Raw genomic sequence first — 18,378 nt, forward strand, 5'->3', positions numbered from 1 at the left:
CTTTTTTAAGTAGCAAGTTTCAAGTGCATTCAAAAGGAGAGAGAAACCACTATAAAGACTTAATGTAGCTTCAAAAATTTCTCAATCTTAGGTTTTTGTTTGTTTGCTTTCAAGACAGGAAGCTTTCCCTGACCTCACACACCCAGTTTGGGTTAGGTAATTCTACTAAATTCTCCCATGGCAGCCTGTATTTATACCCATCATAGCACTTATCCCACCAGATGGTAAGTGCCTGGCTTTTGCTGTTACTGTTTATTTGTCTCCCCAACCAGAAAGGAAACCCCGTGAGGCCAAGGATCCTGTCTGCAGCACCTAGAACAGTGCCTGGAATATAGTAGGTACTGAAAAGTATGTTTAGGATAAATAAATGAATATAATAAATCCTTGCAAATGCTAGAAATGTTATTGGTCCCTAAAAGACTATGCATTTGATGTTGTCACGTTGATCCTGACAGCAGCAGCTGCATCAGTAGCAAATAACGACCAAGAGAGCCAGAAGGAAATGCAGGATTCCCAGAAACCACTCACACAATGACTGGACTCCCAGAGAGCTGAGAAAGCCCCTCTGCATTTTAAGAAGCCTGAATGGATCAGCCTGGAGTGCTCCTAAACTCAAGGTTATACTTCTCAGAATTTTCTGTGGCATGAACTTGTGAAGCCACCAAGGAGATAGGAGGATTGATCTGCTGCAACAGTGGGAATGAATGTGTATTGTCACTTGCTGTCCTCAGGTGTGGTCCAAAAGTGCACTATTGTAAAGGTGAGGTCTCAGGCTCAAACCTGACCACTCTGTGAGGGGTCCCCTCAGCTCCTCCAGGCACCCCACTGCTGTGGCGACTTGGAGCCAGACTGAAAGCAACCCACGTTGGGGATCCAATCAGAGGAAGGGAGCTACTGCTGAGGAGGCAGAGCTTGTTTGCTCTGAACCACCCCTTGGGAGGTTAGCCGTCAGGGGTTACACTTACCTGCTCAAATCTTGGAATAAACAAAAGGGAGGAAACTCATAAGACCGGGATCAAAACAAGGAAAAGCCAAGCTGACTCTTTACTGGGTCTTCAAAGCATCTGATCAGAAGAAATCAGAGGCTCATCCAAAATCAGGTTTGGGCTGAAAGAAAACAACTAAAGGTCTTGTCGGCCGGGTGGAGTGGTGGGGCTCTGATTTGGTTTGGGGGGGTCAGGAGGACCACAGAACCTCTGAGTCATTATTTAATACCACAGAGGAGGTTCACGGGGCTGGGGATGTCACTGGTTACTCATTCAAGAGGGTTGTGTAGTCTGGGGAGAAGCGTGTACTGGTGTTAATACTACTTCAGTTCCCTTTAGGAACTTCACTGTCTGATTACCAGCAGGGCTGAGAAGCAGACTCATGTCCTTGCTCAGTAGACATGCAAAGCTGAGATAAATGCGGAGTGTTGTCTCTGAAAGCCCTTTATCTGAAGTGCTTCTCCTACAGAAGGTGAGATACCAAAACCGCTCTCAGTGTGGAACGACCCACATGCCTCCCATTCTTCAGGCATGAGTGGAACGTTACTTTCTCATTGAAATGATTCCAAAACAGCAGTTTCTCATGATCTCTGATTCTGGAGACCAGGCTTGTCAGCACCAAGTCCTTGAAGTTAATTAACAAAAACAGTTTTTACAGGTCTTCCTTCCAACCTGGTAAAGACTCAGGGGAGGAACTTCCCTGGCGGTCCAGTGGGTAAGATTCCGCGTTCCCAGTGCAGAGGGCCTGGGATATAGATCCCTGGTCAGGGAACTAGATTCTGTAGGCAGCAACTAAGAGTTCCCAAGCCACAACTAAAGATCCTGCAGGCCGCAGTTAAGACCCTGTGCAGCCAAATAAATAAATATTTTAAAAAAGAAGGGCTTCCCTCGTGGCGCAGTGGTTGAGAGTCCGCCTGCCGATGCAGGGGACGCGGGTTCGTGCCCCGGTCCGGGAAGATCCCACATGCCGCAGAGCGGCTGGGCCCGTGAGCCATGGCCGCTGAGCCTGCGCGTCCGGAGCCTGTGCTCCACAACGGGAGAGGCCACAGCAGTGAGAGGCCCGCGTACCACAGAAAAAAAGAAAAAGAAAACAAGACTCTGGGGAAAAGACTGTTACCATTACAAAGGTTCTCAGAAATGCAAAGTACCCCCGCTTGAAAACAGAGCCATCTGCTGTTGAGCGTGGACTTTGTTTTCAGTCCTTGGTTGATTTTTTTAAAAATTTATTAATTTATTTATTTTTGGCTACATTGGGTCTTTGTTGCTGCGCCTGGGCTTTTCTCTAGTCACGGTGAGCGGGCTTCTCATTGCAGTGGCTTCTCTTGTTGCTGTGCACGGGGTCTAGGCGCGCGGGCTTCAGTAGTTGTGGCTTGTGGGTTCTAGAGCACAGGCTCAGTAGTTGTGGTACACGGACTTAGTTGCTCCGCGGCATGTGGGATCTTCCCGGACCAGGGCTCAAACCTGTGTCCCCTGCATTAGCAGGTGGATTCTTAACCACTGCGCCACCAGGGAAGTCCATACAAGGACTTTTAAGTTAGTGGATCTTAATAACATCCTTGGTGTGTTAATTGAGGAGCCTCCTGTTTGTTCTGTTAGCAGCAAAGCCAAGAGGTTCCCGAACTTGTTTCCTGGAGCTTCATGGGAAGGTAGGAAGGTGGGAAGCTGCAATCAGAGAAGGGTCCTCTTCAGCTAGCCCCAGGGACTGCGGAGAGGGCAGGGGTGCTGGTTTGGGAGATGACAGCAGAGGTACCTCAGGGACGTGCTTCAAAGAGAACAGAGAGGAAGAACAGAGCTGGCTAAACTAGAGAAAGGCTGAGCAAGCTTTCCTGGTGTACCCACACTTGACTCTGGGGCTCGTAACACTGCATCTGGCACATCATTGTTTAATAAATGAATGATTGAATTCATATAGTTTGGGGACTAGGAATTTTATCAATCTTACCCCATGCGTGGGGTTTACTATGTGTCTGTGTTTCCTAGTCTCTGGACCTTCTGGTTGCAAAGAATGTACTGCAATTCAATATAATTTTATTTAAAAACGTTGTTTCGTTCACAACACCTTTTTGTCATGCATGTGTTCAATGACTAATATTCAAAGAGCCACAGTTTTTAGTTATTCATTATCGTTAAATAGGTGGGGACCACTTATCTCCAGCTCAGCTACCCTTCCCAACTTCACAGGGCAGTTCCTTCCACAGCTGGGCAGTTGCAGCCGTTGGTGACTATCCCTGCTTCGTTTAAGTTTCATCCTTTTTCTTGGATTTCCATTCTCTTTTTACTGTTTCTGCCTTCAGGAGACCTTGCAGAGGGAAGGGCTAGGATTAAAATTACCTCTTTTATAAATCTAATTAATTCTAGATATGCCAAGTTTGTGTATTTCTATTGAAAAATTATTTTGTCCTCCTCTTTGTAGATCTCCTAATTGGAAGAGGGAAAATCCTTTTAAGTAGAAGTTCAGCAGCAGGGACTCATTGTTTTATAACCCTAGGGGTAGGCACTGTCTGTCTCTCTTCACCCCAAGCTCCCAGTGGAGCATGGAGTCTGCATTGCCTGCCTGCTCATATATTTTCTGTTGGCTTGTCAGTCATGCCTTCTGTGCTGTAAGGACAGGGAGTCCAACCTGGAGTGGGCATTGAGGTCTACAATGCGATGAATTCTTGGTGTCCCAGGAAGCATGAAGCCTGTGGTTTGAGCCCCGCCAGGAGCCTCTCAGGAAGAACCTCCTCCACCATTTCTGCAATGAGCCTGTTTGTTGGACCAGCATGCAGGCTCACATTCCCACCTCTTGCAGCATTGTTTCCTCAGATCTCAGAACCATTGCTCAATCCGGAGCTGGGCCTTTGGGCACCCAGGCTACCATTTCTCCCACAGCCTACAGGAATTGGTAGGGACCTGAAGGCTACCAGCCCTACTTCTACTCATCTTCACAATGAAGGGTGTACTTTCTTCTCACATTGATGTGCAGTTTGCATACAATGGGTCATTCTGAGTAGACTTGTGATTCACAACCTCCCCAAGGACCCTCACCAAGGCCAACAAACATTCCAGTGCCAGGTGCTGGGCTAAGGCGGGGAGGGGAAAGGTGAATAGTCCCCGCCCACTAGGAGCTTCCAGACAGGAGAGATGATGATTAGAGTAAATGTCAGCAGTATCATATATTTGTATTTGAAAGTCCAAAATATTGTGGGGTCACATCAGCAGTTCTGTAGGAGCTGGAGAAGGAGCTGAGAGGAGGTGATAAATAAAAGGCTCAGGGAGATTGAGTCACTTCAGTCTTACACTGCTAATGAACAGAAGAGCTGGAAATAAATCTTAAGTCTTTTCCAGCGGGTTATCATCCAATCGAACATGGTAAATGTTAAAGACATTTATGAACAAAGGGATGAAGGGCTTCTGAAGTAGTTTCTGAGTTTGTCATGTGCAAAGGTGGAAGAAAGGCACTCTAAAAAAATGGAAGGGAATAGTATGTGCAAAGCTCAGCATGGAAAGGTTATGGTGTGTTTGTAAAATAGCAAAAAGCAGATGAGGCTAAAATAATTTTAGCGGGCAGCATGGAGGATGGAAAGAGTAAACACAGACTGGAGGCAGGAGAGCCAGGTAGGAGGCTGTCCCAGTAATTCACCAAAAGCTGTTGAAGGCTCAGACTAAGGAAGGAACAGTGGTAATGAAGACGAGAAGTTGGATTCAAAAAATATTTTGGAGGGCTTCCCTGGTGACGCGGTGGTTGAGAGTCCGCCTGCTGATGCAGGGGACACGGGTTCGTGCCCCGGTCCGGGAAGATCCCACATGCCGCGGAGCGGCTGGGCCCGTGAGCCATGGCAAATGAGCCTGCGCGTCCGGAGCCTGTGCTCCGCAACCGGAGAGGGCACAACAGTGAGAGGCCTGCGTATCGCAAGAAAAAAAAAAAAAAAAAAATATATATATATATATATATATATATAGGAGGTAGCATAAGCAGGATTTGAGAATGGAATAGTTGTTGCAGGAAGATCCTACAGTGAATGCAGTCCAGAATTTAGGAAATTTGCGGGGGATGATGACCCATTAAATGAGATGGCAAATACAGGTGGTAAAGCAGGTTTGGGGTGTTCAGAAAAAATAGTGGAAACGCAGAACTGATGGCAAATGCTGGGAGAAGCACCAAATCCATGCCTATGGGGAAATGGAAGTTAAAAGGATGAGACTTAACTTTATCTGTAACATTTTATTCTTATTTTCAAAAATAACTTGAAGCAATTGTGAATATTCAGGGTGGTACACACAGGTGCTTATATTAGTTTCTGTAGTTTTTAATTTTAAAAATTAATGCTTGGAGTTATTTCTTTAAAAGAAAGTAATGTGTCAAGCATTTGGAGTACCTACTATGTGCTTGGCACTGACCCAGGCATCCGAGATATTTGCCCCCTTCTACTAGCCTCTTCCTTTCAGAAGTTACTAGGCTGGAGTTCAGAAACAGCTTCTGGTTCCAGCTTGGCCACAGGCAAATCATTTTTGTTCCCTGGGTCTCTTTCAGCTCTCACATCCTAGGATTCAATACTGTAACTGCAACTCAGCATTCCTTATTCTTACCGAGGTGAGCGCCACAGCGCAGTCCATTAGCATAAAATATCTCCATTCGGGGAGTGTCCCTGAAGGGCTGACCTACTAAGAATGTTTTCCAAATGGTCCTTCATCTCTGGCTCCCACCCAACCCCCACCCAGGATAACAGATGTTCCTCATGGGATTTCAAATTTGCAAGGGAATCTTGACAACTTCTTTGGTAATGGTCCTAATTCCAGTCTAATCAACAGAAGCAACTTCTGTACTTTCAGCTTTAGGTGCTGTGGAGAGAACAGATAAAAACAAAAATTTCTGCCTTCATGCTGTTTACATTCCTGTGAACGGAGACATCAAGGAAAAAGAAGAACAATTCAAGGAAGACACAATGCGTCAGTACGGTGCAGGGGAACGCAAGGTGAGTAGCCAAATCCTAGCCCTCTGACGCCTACAAAACCTAATGCCTAATCCCTAATCCCTAAATGTTTCCGGGTCACTGTCGGTTTACCCTCCTCCTTCCACTCCGCCCACGGCCCCACCTTCGGGCCCTGGCCACGCCCACGCTCCTGACGTCAATTTTCCAAGCCCTGCCTCGTTGACCTGGCCTATGGAAAGCCGCAGGCCCGCTCGAGCTCCATTAAGCCCCGCCTCGTGAGTCGACGCGTGGCGACGGCGATGGGCCCGTGGGGCTGCGTGGCGCAGCGGCTCGGGGCGCTGTTGTGGCGCCGGGCCTTCTCCCCGGGAGCGTGCCCCGCGGCGGCCGCGGGACTCCGGCTTCGGCGGCTGTCCTTGGGGCCGCTTCCGGTGGGACCGACGCTCGGCAAAGTCTGCCCGGCCCCCGACCGAGCGCGCGGCCTGCACGACGGGCCGGGCATGGAGGAGCGGGCGGAGGGAACAGCCGGCGAGGGGCGCCAGGAGTCCGGCACCGGAGGTACGGGCGAGGGGGAGAGAGCCGGGTCCCCGCTAAAGAGGCTGAGTTCCTCTCTTTTTGCATTTCTCATGGGGTCACAAAACTCCTACAGAGCCGAACTGGAAGGGACTGCAGAGGTTCTCGGCACCAGCTTTGCATTTCACAGTGAGATCAAGATTTGGACTCAAGTCTCCCAAACCCCAGGCGTCTGTCCGAACGGCCACGTCGGACCCCTGGCATCACAACCTCACCGTCCTCATGCCCGTTCACACTCTGTCTAGGGTTCCGAGAAATGGACTTGTCGAGGATGTTGGAGCGTGAGGATTCTGAGGAAGAGCCAGGGTCTGGGGGCTCAGGGGTGCGTAAGAAGCGCTAATAGGAGATGGGGCCAATTTAAGAGCCTCTAAGTATTGTAAGCTTTTAGAAACTTGAGAGGTGGTAAACAGATCATACCTGTGAAAGGATGAAGTATGAGAGGGAGAGGTTAGCCAGTAGGGCCCTGGGAGTCACCTTTAGAACTGAAGAGAGCTGTTAAGTCCACAGGCTCTTATACACCCCGGTGAAGAGCTGAATATCTAAATCTCTAGAGGAAAACAAAAATAAAAAACGGTTTTCACAGATAACAGTTGTTACATCCAACTGGCATTGTAAGAAAACCTTGAGAGTTCAAAATGAGAATTGCTGTTAAACCCTCGGGTTGGTAGATTTGGGACCACACACTTACTCAGCTAGTTCTGAGTTTCTCTCAAATGAAGGCTGCAGACAGATACTACCCAAGAGCCCTTCCAGTTGACAATTCTAGTTCTGTGACCCTTTGTGGCTGGAATTCAATTTAATGTGCCCCAAGATATTACCACCTCCCCAAATTGTGCTCCTGTTTTCTTTGCTTTTAAAAAATTTTTATTATTAACTATTATTATTATTATTTTGGCTGTGTTGGGTCTTCGTTGCTCCGCATGGGCTTTCTCTAGTTGCAGAGAGCGGGGGCTGCTCTTCGCTGTGGTGCAAGGCCTTCTCACTGCGGTGGCCTCCCCTGTTGCAGAGCACGGGCTCTAGGCACGCGGCCCTCAGTAGCCCGTGGCCTCAGGCTCAGCAGTTGTGGTGCACGGGCTTAGTTGCTCTGCGGCATGTGGAATCTTCCAGGACCAGGGCTCGAACCCGTGTCCCCTGCATTGGCAGGTGGATTCTTAACCACTGCACCAGCAGGGAATACCCGTTTTCCTATCTTTGTATAGCAATTCTCTGCTTGAGCTGTGTTACTCATGTCCTCAGGTACTAGAACAGAAAACCATCGTTGCTGATGTCTGGTTCTACTTGCATGTGCTAATAGGAAAGGATGTGTGTGGTACCTGTCTGTGATCTGCGCACCCCTCCCATAAGTTGAGCAGTGGTGTATGAAACCAGTGCCCAGCTTCAACTTCCAGGAGGCCTGAACACCTTCATGGAGGAGTGGTTTCGCTGGCAGCTGCCGGCATCTCTGGGTGCATATTGTGTCTGTCTTTACTTGGCCACCTGACAAAAGCAAATCTTTGTGCATTTCAGATCATACTGGTCCCAAGTTTGACATTGATATGCTGGTTTCACTTCTGAGGCAAGAAAATGCAAGAGACATTTGTGTCATCAAGGTTCCTCCAGAAATGAAATATACAGATTACTTCGTAATTGGTAGTGGAACTTCTACTCGACACTTACATGCCATGGCCTACTACATTGTGAAAATGGTAGGATGCTTTCTTTTTCTTTGGAATCTTTAACTTAATGGAATAGTGTCAATGTATTAGGTGGAAGAGCAACATTTAATAACTAAACTCTAAGATTATATAAGAAGCCCAGATTTTTAGAATTTGCATGAGTGTTTTATGTTCTTTGATAGTGAAAGTTATGTGGACCAATATCTAGCCTTAGTGGGTCAAGATATTTTACGTTCTTGTCTCTTGTGACAAGAAAAATAATACCAAAAAAAAATTACCTGAGGCAGGCTAGAAGACAGTATAACCTAGAGGGATTCCTAGAGCAAAACTGTCCAGTGTGACACCCACTAGCCCCATGTGGCTATGTAATTATAAAATAAAACTAAAAATTCAGTTCTTCAGTTGTACTAGCCACATTTCAGGTGCTTGGTGGCCACATGTGGCTAATGGCTACCATACTGGACACAAATATAAAACATTTCCATAGTTGCAGAAACTTCTATTGGCTAGTGCTGGCCTAGAGTTTAATTCAAATGTTTGAGCATGTCCAGTGTTCCCAGGCACGGTGCTGGGTATTGGGAAGATAAAAATGAAAAAGATTTAGTTCTTACCCTCCAAATTCACAGGTCTAGTTGAGGAAAGAGAAGGCAGTTCATTTTCCACCTAGACTGAATAGGAATCAGAATGAGGAAGAAAATGTACTTGGAAGCTGATTCTGATACCACTCTAGAGAGGAACATACTTCTTTCACCCTGTTGAAAATGGGTCAGAGAGGGAACAGTTAAGACCAAAAGAATAGCTGGGATTGCCTAGAGAAGGGTGGTGAAATAAGGGGACTGAGAACAAAACCCTGGTGCAGCATGGCAGGGCAAAGGAAGATTCAAAAAGAGAGGGTAGTTGGAGAGACTAAGAGAACTTGGAGGGCTTGGAGAAGTTAAAAGGCAGGATCCTAGGGTCTCTGTCAGATGTAATAGTAAGACAGAGTAAGTAAGACTTAGAAGTGACCATTGGACTTGGAGATATAAAAAGAATGAGAGATTTTTCAGAGAAGGTTTCTGTGGAAGAGCGAGGGAGGGGAATAGAAATTGCTTTTGCAAAAATTTTAGATGAGGGAGAAAAATGCTAGGTCAAGAAAGTTTTGTTCTTGTTTGTGGTAAAATACACATAACAAAACTGAACATTTCAGCCATTTTTAGGTGTACAGTTAAGTGACATTAATTACATTCACATTGTTGTGCAACCATTACCACTATCCATCTCCAGAACGTTTTTCTTTTTTCATCTTGCAAAAAACTCTGTACACATTAAACAATAACTTCCCATTCTTCCTTCCCCCAGCCTCTGGCATCCACCATACTGCTTTCTGTCTCTGTGAATTTGACTACACGAATAAGTACCTCCTTGAGTGGAATCATACTCTCATTTTCCTTTTGTGACTGGCTTACTTCACTTAGCATAATATTTTTCAAGGTTCATCTGTGTTGTAGCATGTGTCAGAATTTCCTTCTTTTTAAGACTGATTATTTTAATGTATGTATATACCACATTTTATCGTATTCACCCATTGGTAGGCATTTGGGTTGCTTCCTTCCACCTTTAGGCTATTGTGAATAATGCTGCTATAAACATGAGTGTAGAAATATCTGTTCAGATCTCTGCTTTTAATTTCATAAGTGGAATTGCCAGATCATGGTAACTCTGTGTTTAATTTTTTGAGGAACCATCACACTTTTACACAGTAGTTGCACCACTTTACATTCCCACCAGCAGTGCACAAGGGTTCCAGTTTCTGTACATTCTCACCACTTGTTATTTTCGTTATTTTCTGGTTTGTTGATAATATTGATAGTAATCCTAATGAGAGTGAAGTGGTACCTTGTTGTGGTTTTGATTTGCATTTCCCTAAATTAGTCATGTTGAGCATCTTTTCTCATGGTTATTAGCCATTTGTGTATATTTGGAGAAATGCCTGTTCAGGTCCTTTGCCCATGTTTTAATCGAGTTTTTTTTTTTTTTTATTGTGAAGTTGTAAGAGTTCTCTGTATATTCTGGATATAAATCCCCTATCGTCTATGTGATTTGCAAATATTTTCTCCCATTCTGTAGGTTGCCTTCTTACTCTGTTCATTGTGTCCTTTAATGCACCAAAGTTTTAAATTTTTCTGCTGTTGCTTTTGGTCTCATATCCAAGAAATCATTGCCAAATCCAATGTCATGAAGCTTTTCTGCTGTGTTTTCTTTTTCTTTTTTGGATTACTTGATTTTTATTTTTTACTTGAACTTTAGAATTTTATTTTTTTATACAGCAGGTTCTTATTAGTTATCCATTTTATACATATTAGTGTATATATGTCAATCCCAATCTCCCAGTTCATCACACCACCACCTGCCCCCACCACTTTCCCCCCTTGGTGTCCGTACGTTTGTTCTCTACATTTGTGTCTCTATTTCTGCCCTGCAAACCAGTTCATCTGTACCACTTTTCTAGATTCCACATATATGCGTTAATATACAATATTTGTTTTCTCTTTCTGACTTACTTCACTCTGTATGACAGTCTCTAGATCCATCCACGTCTCTACAAATGACCCAATTTCGTTCCTTTATATGGCTGAGTAATATTCCATTGTATATATGTACCACATCTTCTTTATGCATTCGTCTGTCAGTGGGCATTTAGGTTGCTTCCATGTCCTGGCTGTTGTCAATAGTGCTGTAATGAACATTGGGGAGCATGTGTCTTTTTTTTTTTTTTTTTTTGCGTTACGCGGGCCTCTCCTGTTGCAGAGCACAGGCTCAGCGGCCATGGCTCACGGCCCCAGCCGCTCCGTGGCATGTGGGATCTTCCCGGACTGGGGCACGAACCCGTATCCCCTGCATTGGCAGGCAGACTCTCAACCACTGCGCCACCAGGGAAGCCCTGCATGTGTCTTTTTGAATTATGGTTTTCTCTGGGTATATGCCCGGTAGTAGGATTGCTGGGTCATATGGTAATTCTATTTTTAGTTTGTAAGGAATCTCCATACTGTTCTCCATAGTGGCTGTATCAATTTACATTCCCACCAACAGTGCAAGTGGGTTCCCTTTTCTCCACACCCTCTCCAGCATTTGTTGTTTGTAGATTTTCTGATAATGCCCATTATAACCAATGTGAGGTGATAACTCATTGTAGTTTTGATTTGCATTTCTCTAATAATTAGTAATGTTGAACAGCTTTTTATGTGCTTCTTGGCCATCTGTATGTCTTCTTTGGAGAAATGTCTATTTAGGTCTTCTGCCATTTTTGGATTGGGTTGTTTGTATTTTTAATATTGAGCTGCATGAGCCCTTTATATATTTTGGAGATTAATCCTTTGTCCGTTGATTCGTTTGCAAATATTTTTTCCCATTCTGAGGGTTGTATTTTCGTCTTGCTTGTAGTTTGCTTTGCAAAAGGTTTTCAGTTTTGTTAAGTCCTATTTGTTTATTTTTGTTTTTATTTCCATTACTTTAGGAGGTGGATCAAAAAAGATCTTGCTGTGATTTATGTCAAAGAGCGAGCGTTCTTCCTATGTTTTCTTCTAAGAGTTTTATAGTGTCCACTCTTACATTTAGGTCTCTAATTCATTTTGAGTTTATTTTTGTGTATGGTGTTAGGGAGTGTTCTACTTTCATTCTTTTACATGTAGCTGTCCAGTTTTCCCAGCACCACTTATTGAAGAGACTGCCTTTTCTCCATTGTATATCCTTGCCTCCTTTGTCATAGATTAGTTAACCATAGGTGCGTGGGTTTATCTCTGGGCTTTCTATCCTGTTCCATTGATCTATATTTCTGTTTTTGTGCCTGTACCGTATGGTCTTGATTACTGTAGCTTTGTAGTGTAGTCTGAAGGGAGTCTGATTCCTTCAGCTCCATTTTTTTCCCTCAAGACTGCTTTGGCTATTCGGAGTCTTTTGTGTCTCCATACAGATTTTAATCTTTCTTGTTCTAGTTGTGTAAAAAATGCCATTGGTAATTTGATAGGGATTGCATTGAATCTGTAGATTGCTTTGGGTAGTATAGTGATTTTCACAATATTGACTCTTCCAATCCAAGAACATGGTATATCTCTCCATCTGTTGGTATCATCTTTAATTTCTTTCATCAGTGTTTTATAGTTTTCTGCATACAGGTCTTTTGTCTCCCTAGTTAGGTTTATTCCTAGGTATTTTATTCGTTTTGTTGCAATGGTAAATGGGAGTGTTTCCTTAATTTCTCTTTCAGATTTTTCATCATTAGTGAATAGGAATGCAAGAGATTTCTGTGCATTAATTTTGTATCCTGCAACTTTACCAAATTCATTGATTAGCTCTAGTATTCTGGTGGCATCTTTAGGATTCTCTATGTATATATCATGTCATCTGCAAACAGTGACAGTTTTACTTCTTCCTTTCCAATTTGTATTCCTTTTATGTCTTTTTCTTCTCTGAATGCCATGACTAGGACTTCCAAAACTATGTTGAATAATAGTGGTGAGAGTGGACATCCTTGTCTCATTCCTGATCTTAGAGGAAATGCTTTCAGTTTTTCACCATTGAGAATGATACTGTGGGTTTGTCATATATGGCTTTATTATGTTGAGGTAGGTTCCCTCTGTGCCCACTCTTGGAGAGTTTTTAATCATAAATGGGTGTTCAGTTTTGTCAAAAGCTTCTTCTGCATCTATTGAGATGATCATATGGTTTTTATTCTTCAATTTGTTAATATGGTATATCACATTGATTTGTGTATATTCAAGAATCCTTGCATTCCCTGGGATAAATCCCACTTGATCATGGTGTATGATCCTTTTAATGTGTTGTTGGATTCTGTTTGCTAGTATTTTGTTGAGGATTTTTGCATCTATATTCATCAGTGATATTGGTCTATAATTTTCCTTTTTTGTAGTATCTTTGTCTGGTTTTGGTATCAGGGTGATGGCCTCATAGAATGAGTTTGGGAGTGTTCCTTCCTCTGCAGTTTTTTGGAAGAGTTTGAGAAGGATGGGTGGTTAGGTCTTCTCTAAATGTTTGATAGAATTCACCTGTGAAGCCATCTGGTCCTGGACTTTTGTTTGTTGCAAGATTTTTAATCACAGTTTCAATTTCATTACTTGTGATTGGTCTGTTCATATTTTCTGTTTCTTCCTGGTTCATTCTTGGAAGGTTATACCTTTCTAAGAAATTGTCCATTTCTTCCAGGTTGTCCAATTTATGGGCATAGAGTTGCTTGTAGTAGTTTCTCAGGATGGTTTGTATTTCTGTGGTGCCTGTTGTAACTTCTTTTTCATTTCTAATTTTATTGATTTGAGCCCTCTCCCTCTTTTTGTCCCTTTTTTTGGGCTAGTGGTTTATCAATTTTGTTTACCTTCTCAAAGAACCAGCTTTTAGTTTTATTGATCTTTGCTATTGTTTTCTTTGTTTCTGTTTCATTTATTTCTGCTCTGTACTTCATGATTTCTTTCTTTCTGCTAACTTTTGGTTTTGTTTGTTCTTTTTTCTCTAGTTCCTTAGGTGTGAGGTTAATTTGAGATTTTTCTTGTTTCTTGAGGTAGGCTTGTATTACTATAATCTTCCCTCTTAGAACTGCTTTCGCTGCATCCCATAGGCTTTGGGTCTTCGTGTTCTTGTTGTAATTTGTCTCTAGGTATTTTTTCATTTCCTCTTTGATTTCTTCAGTGATCCCTTAGTAACGTATTGTTTAGCCTCCATGTGTTTGTTTTTTACGCTTTTTTCCCTGTAATTGATTTCTAATCTCATAGCATTGTGGTAAGAAAAGATACTTGATATGATTTCAATTTTCTTAAATTTACTGGGGCTTGATTAGTGACCCAAGGTGTGATCTATCCTGGAGAATTGTCCGTGTGCACTTGAGAAGAAAGTGTAATCTGTTGTTTTTGGATGGAATGTCCTATAAATATCAATTAAATCAATCTGGTCTATTGTGTCATTTAAAGCCTGTGTTTCCTTATTGATTTTCTATTTGGCTGGCTGATCTGTCCACTGGTTTAAGTGAGGTGTTAAAGTCCCCCACTATTTTTTTTTTTTTTTTTTTTTTTTTTGCGGTATGCGGGCCTCTCACTGCTGTGGCCTCTCCCGTTGCGGAGCACAGGCTCCGGACGCGCAGGCCTAGCGGCCATGGCTCACGGGCTTAGTTGCTCCGCGGCATGTGGGATCTTCCCGGACCAGGGCACGAACCCGTGTCTCCTGCATCGGCAGGCGGATTCTCAACCACTGCGCCACCAGGGAAGCCCCCCCCACTATTTTTGTGTTACTGTCAGTTTCCTCTATTATAGCTGTTAGCAGATGCTTTATGTATTGAGGTGCTCCTATGTTGGGTGCATATATATTTATAATTGTTATATCTTCTTCTTGGATTGATCCTTTGATCATTATGTAGTGTCCTTCCTTGTCTCTTATAACATTCTTTATTTTAAAGTTTATTTTATCAGATATGAGTATTGCTATTCCAGCTTTCTTTTGATTTCCATTTGCACGGAATATCTTTTTCCATCCCCTCACTTTTCACTCTGTATGTGTCCCTAGGTCTGAAGTGGGTCTCTTGTAGACAGCATATATATGGGTCTTGTTTTTGTATCCATTCAGCAAGCCCGTGTCTTTTGGTTGGAGCATTTAATCCATTCACGTTTAAGGTAATTATTGATATGTATGTCCCTATGACCATTTTCTTAATTGTTTTGGGTTTGTTATTGTAGGTCTTTTCCTTCTCTTGTGTTTCCTGACTAGAGAAGTGCCTTTAGCATGTGCTATGACCATTTTGTTAATTGTTTGGGGTTTGTTTTTGTAGGTCCTTTCTTCTCTTGTGTTTCCCACTTAGAGAAGGTTCCTTTAGCATTTGTTGTAGAGCTGGTGTGGTGGTGCTGAATTCTCTTAGCTTTTGCTTGTCTCTAAAGCTTTTGATTTCTCCGTTGACTCTGAATGAGATCCTTGCTGGGTAGAGTAGTCTTGGTTGTAGGTTGCTCTCTTTCATCACTTTAAGTATATCATGCCACTCCCTTCTGGCTAGTAGTGTTTCTGCTGTGAACTCAGCTGTTAACCTTATGGGAGTTCCCTTGTATGTTATTTGTCATTTTTCCCTTGCTGCTTTTTTTTTTCTTTTTTTGCGGTACGCGGGCCTCTCACTGTTGTGGCCTCTCCCCTTGTGGAGCACAGGCTCCGGACACGCAGGCTCAGCGGCCATGGCTCACGGGCCCAGCCGCTCCGCGGCATGTGGGATCTTCCCAGACCGGGGCACGAACCCGCATCCCCTGCATCGGCAGGCGGATTCTCAACCACTGCGCCACCAGGGAAGCCCCTCCCTTGCTGCTTTTAATAACTTTTCTTTGTCTTTAATTTTCGTTGATTTGATTACTATGTGTTTTGGTGTGTTTCTCCTTGGGTGTATCCTTCCTGGGACTGTCTGTGCTTCCTGTACTTGGGTGGCTATTTCCTTTCCCCCGTTAGGGAAGTTTTCGACTATAATCTCTTCAAATATTTTCTCAGGTCCTTTCTGTCTCTCTTCTCCTTCTGGGACCCCTATGATGTGAATGTTGTTGAATTTAATGTTGTCCCAGAGGTCTCTTAGGCTGTCTTCATTTCTTTTCATTCTTTTTTCTCTTTTTTTTTTTGTGTTACGTGGGCCTCTCACTGTTGTGGCCTCTCCCTCTGCGGAGCACAGGCTCCAGACGCGCAAGCTCAGCGGCCATGGCCCTCGGGCCCAGCCGCTCCACGGCACGTGGGATCCTCCCGGACCGGGGCACGAACCTGTGTCCCCCACATTGGCAGGAGGACTCCCAACCACTGCGCCACCTAGGAAGACCCCATTCTTTTTTCTTTATTCTGTTCCATGGCAGTGAATTCCACCATTCTGTCTTCCAGGTCACTTACCCGTCTTCTGCCTCAGTTATTCTACTTTTGGTTCCTTCTAGTGTATTTTTCATTTCAGTTATTGTATTGTTTAGCTCTGTTTCTTTGTTCTTTAATTCTTCTAGGTCTTTGTTAAACATTTCTTGCATCTTCTCAATCTTTGCCTCCATTCTTTTTCCGAGGTCCTGGATCCTCCTCACTATTGTTACTCTGAATTCTTTTTCTGGAAGGTTTCCTATCTGCATTTCATTTAGTTGTTTTTCTGGGGTTTTCTCTTGTTCCTTCATCTGGTACATAGCCCTCTGCCTTTTCATCTTGTCTTTCTTTCTGTGAATGTGGTTTTTGTTCCACAGGCTGCAGGATTGTAGTTCTTCTTGCTTTTGCTGTCTGTCCTTTGGTGGATGAGGCTATCTAAGAGTCTTGTGCACGTTTCCTGATGGGAGGGACTGGTGGTGGGTAGAGCTGGGTGTTGCTCTGTTGGGCAGAGCTCAGTAAAACTTTAATCCACTTGTCTACTGATGGGTGGGGCTGGTTTCCCTCCCTGTTGGTTGTTTGTCATGAGGCGACCCAACACTGGAGCCCACCCGGCTCTTTGGTGGGGCTAATAGCAGACTCTGGGAGGACTCACACCAAGGAATACTTCCCAGAACTTCTGCTGCCAGTGTCCTTGTCCTCACGGTGAGGCACAGCCACCCCCTGCCTCTGCAAGGGACCCTCCAACACTAGCAGGTAGGTCTGATTCAGTGTCCTGTGGGGTCACTGCTCCTTCCCCTGGGTCCCGATGCACGCACTACTTTGTGTGTGCCCTCCAAGAGTGGACTCTGTTTTCCCCAGTCCTGTTTGAGTCCTGCAGTCAAATCCCACTAGCCTTCAAAGTCTGGTTCTCTAGGAATTCCTCCTCTTGTGCTGGACCCCCAGGTTGGGAAGCCTGGCATGGGGCTCAGAAACTTCACTCCAGTGGGTGGACTTCTGTGGTATAAGTGTTCTCCAGTTTGTGAGTCACTACCCAGCAGTTATAGGATTTGATTTTATTGTGATTGTGCCCCTCCCACCATCTCATTGTGGCTTCTCCTTTGTCTTTGGATATGGGGTATATTATTTGGTGAGTTCCAGTGTCTTCCTGTCGATGATTGTTCAGCAGTTAGTTGTGATTCTGGTGCTCTTGCAAGAGGGAGTGAGCGCACGTCCTTCTACTCTGCCATCTTGAACCAATCTTATCCACTGTGTTTTCTTCTAAGAGTTTTATAGTTTTAGGTTTCATGTTTAGGTCTTTGGCAGTTAGTTTTTTTTTTTTTTTTTTTTTTTTTTTTTTTTTTTGTGGTATGCGGGCCTCTCACTGTTGTGGCCTCTCCCGTTGCGGAGCACAGGCTCCGGACGCGCAGGCCTAGCGGCCATGGCTCACGGGCTTAGTTGCTCCGCGGCATGTGGGATCTTCCCGGACCAGGGCACGAACCCGTGTCTCCTGCATCGGCAGGCGGATTCTCAACCACTGCGCCACCAGGGAAGCCCGGCAGTTAGTTTTTGTAGATGGTGTCAGATAGACTCCAACTTCATTCTCTTGCATGTAGATAATCTAGTTTTCCCAGCACCATTTGTTGAAAGGACTGCCTTTCACTTTTTTTTTTTCTTTTTCTTTTTTTGCGGTACACAGGCCTTTCACTGTTGTGGCCTCTCCTATTGTGGAGCACAGGCTCTGGACACGCAGGCTCAGTGGCCATGGCCCATGGGCCTAGCCGCTCTGCAGCATGTGGGATCCTCCCGGACCGGGGCACAAGCCCACATCCTCTGCATCGGCAGGCGGATTCTTAACCACTGTGCCACCAGGGAAGCCCTGCCTTTCCCTATTGAATGGACTTGGCATCCATGTTGAAAAATCATTTGACCCTGTATGCTCTTTATTTTATTCCAGTGGTCTGTAAGTTTATCTTAATCACTGTTTTGATTACTGTAGCTTTGTAGTAAGTTTTTAAATCGGGAAACTTCAGATCTTTAACTGTGCTCCTCTCTTTCAAGATTGTTTTTGGCTGTTTGGGGTCTCTTTAGATTACATATAAATTTTAGGATGGATTTTTCTATTTCTACAAAAAAAAGTCACTGGGACTTTGATAGAGATTGATTGTATTGAATCTGTAGATAAAGTCTTAACAATATTTTGTTCCATTTCATGGATACAGAGTGTGATTATTGGTGGCATCTTTGCAACGTTTTGTGGTTTTCAGTGTGCGAGTGTTGCTTCCATGGTTATGTTTATTTCTAAGTATTTTATCCTTTTTGATTCTATTGTAAAGAGAAATATTTTCTTTTTTAAAAAAATTTATTGATTGATGGCTGAGTTGGGTCTTCGATGCTGCACACGGGCTTCCTCTGGTTGCAGTGAGCGGGGGCTACTCT

The 18,378-nt window shown here is 44.0% G+C and overlaps 1 protein-coding gene and 1 long non-coding RNA gene across 4 annotated transcripts in view; both read left to right on the top strand.

Moving 5' to 3' along the window:
• The first annotated feature begins 269 nt into the window (after positions 1-269).
• Positions 270-1,452, top strand: LOC136794861 (uncharacterized). The gene is made up of 3 exons (XR_010842262.1): positions 270-338; positions 456-617; positions 1,352-1,452. It is a non-coding gene; the product is annotated as an uncharacterized lncRNA (long non-coding RNA).
• A 4,711-nt stretch (positions 1,453-6,163) lies between these two features.
• MALSU1 (mitochondrial assembly of ribosomal large subunit 1) overlaps positions 6,164-18,378 on the top strand; it is a 34,560-nt gene continuing 22,345 nt past the window's right edge. The window contains exons 1-2 of one of the 3 annotated variants that reach the window (XM_059074191.2): positions 6,164-6,454; positions 7,976-8,154. In XM_059074191.2, the coding sequence (XP_058930174.1) occupies positions 6,199-6,454; positions 7,976-8,154 (435 nt within the window). In that variant the 5' untranslated portion in view covers positions 6,164-6,198. The remainder of the gene's footprint in view (positions 6,455-7,975; positions 8,155-18,378) is intronic. The other 2 variants (XR_010842264.1, XR_010842263.1) reach the window with 2 other exon arrangements.

The sequence above is a fragment of the Kogia breviceps genome, chromosome 9 (genome assembly GCF_026419965.1).
Source record: "Kogia breviceps isolate mKogBre1 chromosome 9, mKogBre1 haplotype 1, whole genome shotgun sequence".
In the NCBI taxonomy this organism is placed as follows: domain Eukaryota; kingdom Metazoa; phylum Chordata; class Mammalia; order Artiodactyla; family Physeteridae; genus Kogia; species Kogia breviceps.